The 7,439-nt window shown below is 37.0% G+C and overlaps 1 protein-coding gene across 1 annotated transcript; it reads left to right on the top strand.

Annotated features, from left to right (window-relative positions):
• Positions 1–496: 496 nt before the first annotated feature.
• On the top strand, positions 497–6,452 carry LOC281287 (lysozyme 1). The gene is given in 4 exon segments (NM_001077829.1): positions 497–648; positions 2,379–2,543; positions 4,249–4,327; positions 5,587–6,452. Coding segments are annotated over 4 exon segments (447 nt in total). The 5' UTR covers positions 497–512; the 3' UTR covers positions 5,654–6,452.
• Positions 6,453–7,439: the final 987 nt, after the last annotated feature.

Genomic DNA, 7,439 nt, shown 5'->3' with positions numbered 1-7,439 from the left:
GAGCTTATTTTCAGTTGTGTAAGATATTCCGTTTTTTTTTTCTTTACAGTTGCTCAAATTTATATTTATATAGGAGGAAGTTCCTCTTTGGGCTATAGTGCTAATCCCAGTTCTTCCTGAGCAAGGTCGTTAAGCAACCTCATTTTATTATTTTCTTTCAGGTTAATACTTAGAATATCAGCATATTCCTTTATTTACAGTTGCTCAAATTTATATTTATATAGGAGGAAGTTCCTCTTTGGGCTATAGTGCTAATCCCAGTTCTTCCTGAGCAAGGTCGTTAAGCAATCTCATTTTATTATTTTCTTTCAGGTTAATACTTAGGATATCAGCATATTCCTTTAAACATAAGGAAGAAAACTTTTAAAGTCAGTGGACCAAAACACAGGCCCTGCCTTCCACATGTCACCAAGGGTGGAGCCCCCAAACTCGTCAGAGAAGAGGGAAGTGAAAAGATGTTAAATACCAAGTCCAGCTCACCTGGTCAACTTGGACATTTGGCTTCTGTCAACATGAAGGCTCTCCTTATTGTGGGGCTTCTCCTCCTTTCTGTTGCTGTCCAGGGCAAGAAATTTCAGAGGTGTGAGCTTGCCAGAACTCTGAAGAAACTTGGATTGGATGGCTATCGAGGAGTCAGCCTGGCAAACTGTAAGTTAACTATTCTTCCTCCTTCCAAATAGTTAGCCAGGTGTGGAACAGATACTAATAGAGGATGAATAATAAGGGATATTGTATGAATGGACTTTTCTTATTTCTTGGCGGGTTTGTACATTTACAATGGTTAAAACACCAATGGTTCCTTTAGAATCAGATGTACTGGGTAAAGGATTGAAGTATAGGAGGGTTAAATTCTATACAATTAGAAGCATGCCAGGTACTGCTATACTCCTCTAGAGCCACTAAATTTGCCAGCTGGCATATGGAAGCGGACTATAAAATATATTTCAGCACCTGGGATATGTCTGTCAAGCCCTTGGTGTTTGACTCTAGCCATTTCCAGTTTGGAACTTGAGCTCTGCAAGCCTGAGTAAGGCAGTAATTTTCTCATTTTTAGTCCCCCTACCATGACACTGGGCAAAGTTTTTATATATTTCATTGAACTCTTAAAACAGGGACAGAAGGAACCTATTTCCCCTCAATCAGTATCTATATAAGGATCCCTGAAATGCAGCCTGAAAGACATTTTATTATTCTACATCCAGTTGATTAATTATTTTTAATTTTCTTCCACAAAATTAAAGATATGTCCTAAGGAAAAGTGACTGTATTTTAGTCCATATTTGTCAATGTCATTACTGTATTTTTCAGACTGAATTCAGACATTTCCCCTCCATAACTATTTATGAATGAATGAGTGGATAGATGGATGGATGTCTTTCCTATTCTATAACTCTTTTCAGGACTCTAATTTGATATCCAAATTCAACTTTAGGTGTCGTAAGAATTTTTTTTTCCTCTCAAAAACTCCTTATTTTTCCAGGTAAAAGTATTTTTCCATTAGCGTAAGCAGATACTACTAATTCGGAGAAGGCAGTGGCACCCCACTCCAGTACTCTTGCCTGGAAAATCCCATGGGCGGAGCTTGGTGGGCTGCAGTCCATGGGGTTGCTAAGAGTCAGACATGACTGAGCGACTTCACTTTCACTTTTCACTTTCACGCATTGGAGAAGGAAATGGCAACCCACTCCAGTGTTCTTGCCTGGAGAATCCCAGAGACGGGGGAGCCTGATGGGCTGCCATCTATAGGGTTGCACAGAGTCGGACATGACTGAAGCGACTTAGCAGCAGCAGCAGCAGCATACTACTAATTGGGCTTCCCAGGTGGTGCAGTGTAAAGAATCCAACTGCTGATGCAGGAGACACAAGAGACATAGATTTAAGACCTGAGTTGAGAAGATCCCCTGGAAGAGGGCATGGCCACCCACTCCAGTATTCTTGTGTGGGAAAATCCCGTGGACAGAAGAGCCTGGCAGGCTACAGTCCATGGCGTTGCATAGAGTCGGACATGACTAAAGCGACTTACTTCACACATATGCAGCTAATGACTGAATCCACTCAACTCTGCTGATTTTTCTATTCTAGGCTGAAATTTACGTGAGCGATGGGACCAGGGGAAGGGTAATAGCAATGAAGGAAACATCTATTTTAATATCTTTTAAAATATGTTAGTTGTTTTATTAGTATTAACAAATGTTTTGCTAACAAAAGAATTCTCTTAAGGGCCCTTTAATACAAAAGTGTTAAAATATTTTACAAGTAAGATACATCTTTATACTTATAAAACAAGTTTTTAGTAAAGTAGAATTAAAAAGAACTAATTATGCTGTTAAGTATAAGTTATGTCTGTTTATTACTGTTTTTTACTAATTTTTTTTCAGGGGTGTGTTTGGCCAGATGGGAAAGCAATTACAACACACGTGCTACAAACTACAATCGTGGAGACAAAAGCACTGATTATGGGATATTTCAAATCAATAGCCGCTGGTGGTGCAATGATGGCAAAACCCCAAAAGCAGTTAACGCCTGTCGTATACCCTGCAGCGGTAAGACAAGATAATGTGGAGTCATGGCACAGGACTCACCTGGTTATACTTGTTGGGTTATCCAAAAAGTTCGTTCAGGTTTTTCTGTAAACATCTTATGGGAAAACTGGAATGATCCTTTAGGTCAAGAGTCAATAGAAATAAAAAGGTCTTGAAGGGCTCATCAGGGACCTTGAAAAATTCCGTATTAACTTCCTAAAACTCCTTATTTTGCTCTTCATAATTCCTCAAGTAAAAAATTAAAGAGCTGGTATCATAAAAGATCTGGAGTGACCTATCACTTCATCATAACTGGACATGTTGATGCTTTGTAGAGAACAATGCCATTCCTCCTACTTTCCTTGTTTGTAGAGGTTTAGGGGTAATTTGTTTATAGGGGTTTTTCATTTTTTTTAATCTACACTCCTTTATTGGAAAATGAAAGGATTAGTGGTTAACCAAAGAAGAGAAATATGTGTGGTTTTTTTAAAATATAATTTTTGCTTTTTATTATGAAATGTTTTAATATATGGAAAATTAGAAACATTAGCATAATAAACATCAGTATGCTCATCGTGTACCTTTACAGTTATTTACATTTTATCATATTTACTTCTTTTATGTATATGGGTTTTTTTTTGCTGAGTGATTTTAAACTGATTTAGAAACATTATGACATTTCATTTCTAAATTCTTTGGTTTGCATCTCCAAAAAATACGGTGCCTTTATAAGCATAATCATTCTAACAAGCTAATTTAAGATTTGTTTAATTGGGATGAAATAAATAATCTATTGAGTTCCTTTTAGAGATAACATATGAATCTTTAGTGCATAAAATATTGAAAAAATATTGAAAAACTGATAGTTATATTTTTAAATATTCAAAATCCTATAGTCTTTAGAATATTATTTTGTATCCAGTTAATTTATTTTAAAAAATATTTTAAAATAATACTTTAAAAATAAAAAATAATATATTTTTTATTTTTTAATAAAGTCTTTATTGAATTTTTGAATATCACTTTTGTTGAATTTGTTAAAATATTGCTTCTATTGTTTCTTATGTTCTGGTTTTTTGGCCATGTGAAGTCTCAGTTGCCAACAGGCAGGATCTTCATTGTGCCAGGCAGGCTTCTCTCCAGTTGGGATGTGCAGGCTTAGCTGCCCTGCAGCATTTGGCATCTTCCTTCCCCCACCAGGGATTGAACCAGCATCCCCTGCACTGGAAGGTGCACTCTTAATCACTGGGCCACCAGGGAGTCCCTCGGTCTATCTCTCAGGGTTAAGCACTTAGGCTGTTTCCATTTTCTCCTTTTATATAAACTGCTATGAAACATTTTGTATACACATCTTTGGGTACATACCATGATTTCTTTAGGATAAATTTCCATTAGGAGAATTGCTAAGTAAAAAACTCCTAGACTGTTTCTGCTTGTTTGTTTTGTTTTTACACTGCCTAGTAAAAAGAAACCCTTGTATCACATTAGTTAATAGCTCCTGAACATCCACTGACTTTGGTAAATGAGAAGCAGAATGTTTTATTTCATACCAAATGGGATGGAATGAAGAAAGAGTTTTCCTCCAAAATTCATACAGATATAAGGACTCCTAAAAAATAATATTAGTTGTTCTTTCCTCAGTATAAGAGAATAAAGCTGACTGAACCTAAACTTAAAATGAAATTTCTATGAAGATTGTTTTCATTTCTCACCACTTCTTTTTCAGCTTTGCTGAAAGATGACATCACTCAAGCTGTAGCATGTGCAAAGAGGGTTGTCAGAGATCCACAAGGCATTAAAGCATGGTATGTTTTTTCCCCCTTCCAGTTTTATTGAGATGTAATTGACATAGAGCACGGTAAAAGTTTAGGGTGTATAGCATAATGATTTGATTTATATGCATCATGAAATGATTATCACAATAAGTTTAGTAAGCATCCTTTATCTCATATACATACAAAATTAGAGAAAGAGAAGAAAAAAAATTTTGTGTGGAATGAAAAGTCTTATTAAAGTTTAATCTCAGCATCCTTTGTATAACATATATCAATGTTAATTATATTTATCATGTTGTATATTGTACTGTTGTTGTTTAGTTGCTAAGTTGCATCCAACTCTTTAACGACTCCATGGACTGTTGCCTACCAAGCTCCTCTGTCCATGGGATTTCCCAGGCAACAATACTGGAGTAGGTTGTCATTTACTCCTCCAGAGGGTCTTCCCCACCCAGGGATTGAACCCGCATCTCCTGCATTGCAGGCGGATTCTTTACCACTGAGCCACCAGCATAGGCCTGTGGTACATTGCATCCCTACTGTTATAACTACAAGTCTATAGTACCTTCCACTGCCTTTGTCCAGTTCCTTACCTCTCACCCCACCTACAAGCCCCACACCAGGTAACCACAAATCTGACCACTTTCCTATGAGGTTGTTTGTATGTTTGTATTTTAAGTATAATGGACCTACAACAGGTGTAGATTAGTCTTTAGGATAAGACTAATCTTATGAGTCTTTAGTTTCTGTTAAGAGCACGGTATGTATTCAACATTAAAGAAGAGGGCTGATTTATCCTGCTGATGTGAGAGAAGTGAGAGAATATTCCAAAGACTACAGTATGCTACTGAGAATTGAAAATTGCAGCTTTAGATTTATGCTAAACAGTGTATTACATAGAAACCATCTATTTTACCTGATTCAGAATCTTTTACTCTTTTACTACTCAGTTTATTTTAGGGAATTTCTAGAGGTTTTGAATTCTCTACACAATACCTTGAAACTATTTTTGGATTTAAGTAAATGTGGAATGCACTTTGCAGTGCTGTTGGGGACTTCACAAGACTCAACATTTGTGTCCAGCATTCTGTGCTATAGTCCAGGCTTGTGGAGATGTGATGTCCCTGTATACGCATCTCCAGTTAATAAATAGCAACATTTGCATCTGTCTGTAGCTTGTATTTCATGTACTGATTAACTATTTTGTTCTCGCAAAGGATTTGAAGTATGTATAACGCAATGAAGATATGTTTCAATCTTATTATCATTTGTTTCATCTTTTTCTACAGGGTGGCATGGAGAAACAAGTGTCAAAACCGAGATCTCAGGAGTTATGTTCAGGGTTGCAGAGTATAACTGTGGAGTTTTCGTCTTCAGCTCATTTTGTCTCTTTTTCATATTAAGGAAGTAATCGTTGAGTAAAAGATTATACTATCACTCTTTCAAACAAATAATGTTTTTACCGAAGCAGGAGCATATGGTCTTTCTTCTAAGAGGCTGACGTTTACCTCACATGTTTATTGTTTGATATTAGGCCTACATTTTTCAGCTTGCTAACAGAACTAATGCTGGTGAATATTTGTCTAAAATCTTCATTATCAAATGTATCTCTGATACATTTAGTTCTTCAAAGAGATAACCCAGACTTAATCTTGAATGATATAAATACTCCCTAATATTCAACAAAATATAACGAAAGAATATCTCTAAGCAAATTGATCTTAGGCAAAGCCCCACCTGTGTAGGCATGTGAACTCTCATCTGTTCAGTCAAAAAAAGCAGAACGTCAAATGGCCAAAAATGGAAACAGCCCAAATCAATGAATTTTGTTTTCATAACTGTGACATTTGGTTTAAATGTTTTCATAGAAATGTTGCATGAACACAGAATTTTAAAAATAAACTTACAATTTATACATCAACCTATTTTAGCCTTTGCAAAGAACTCATTTATGCATCTTGCTGATCCTGAAGGAATATAAAGAAGGATTAGATGAGCTGTTGATTTTCCTTAATTTTATTAGCTTAAATTCATCCATTATGACTAAATTCAGAGGCAGATAAGTTTGTAAGCATTGAATTAATTGCTATTAAACTGATGTGAATTTATGCATGTTGTAAAAGAAAAACATTTTCATTAAAAGCTTTGCAATTCATACCTTGTCTTCCTTTGTTTAGAGCCATTTAATGTCTCTGAAGAAATACATATGTGTATATTTGGGAAATAATGATCTGACAATTAGTATTTCCTACATCCTCACCTGTACTGAAACAGGTGGATACTGCTAGAGAAATCCATAAGCATGCTGATTCTCAATGTTTAAAATTTTTAATCTGTTTTGGCTGTGCCACACAGCTTCTGGGACCTTAGTTTCCCACTTCAGTTCAGTTCAGTCACTCAGTCGTGTCTGACTCTTTGCGACCCCATGAACCGCAGCACGCCAGGCCTCCCTGTCCATCACCAACTCCGGGAGTTTACTCAAACTCATGTCCATCAAGTCGGTGATGCCATCCAGCCATCTCATCCTCTATTGTCCCCTTCTCCTCCTGCCCCTAATCCCTCCCAGCATCAGGGTCTTTTCCAATGAGTCAACTCTTCATATGAGGTAGCCAAAATATTGGAGTTTCAGCCTTAGCATCAGTCCTTCCAATGAACACCCAGGACTGATCTCCTTTAGGATGGACTGGTTGGATCTCCTTGCAGTCCAAGGAACTCTCAAGAGTCTTCTCGAACTCCCAAGAGGGCTTGAATTCTTACTCTTAACAGTGAAAGCAAGGAGTCCTAACCATGGAACCACCAAGGAATTCCCCTCACTTTACTTTCATAAACATAAATCTCAAATGGGCCCTCAAGTCAGCCTAATCATCTTAGTCACTTCTCTTCAATCCTTCTGTATTGGTGTCCCCACTCTCCAAAATGACTGTCACTATTTACTTCTCCAATCTTTTCAAACTCCCAGTAAACATGCCCAACCACTGGTATTTGACATGTGCTCTCAGTAGATGACCTGGCCTCATATTACAAAGACAGAACAGAAGCAACTTATACAAAATTTTCCTCTGCTGGCCATCAAAACAGAATTCACATCTTTCCCTGGGCCCACCTTCCCTTCCTTCCCCGTTATTACTAGGATGCAGGGCCT

The sequence above is a fragment of the Bos taurus genome, chromosome 5 (genome assembly GCF_002263795.3).
Source record: "Bos taurus isolate L1 Dominette 01449 registration number 42190680 breed Hereford chromosome 5, ARS-UCD2.0, whole genome shotgun sequence".
Classification (NCBI taxonomy): Eukaryota; Metazoa; Chordata; class Mammalia; order Artiodactyla; family Bovidae; genus Bos; species Bos taurus.
The sequence above is the reverse complement of the archived record's forward strand: the minus strand, read 5'-3'. Positions and strand labels throughout refer to the sequence as shown.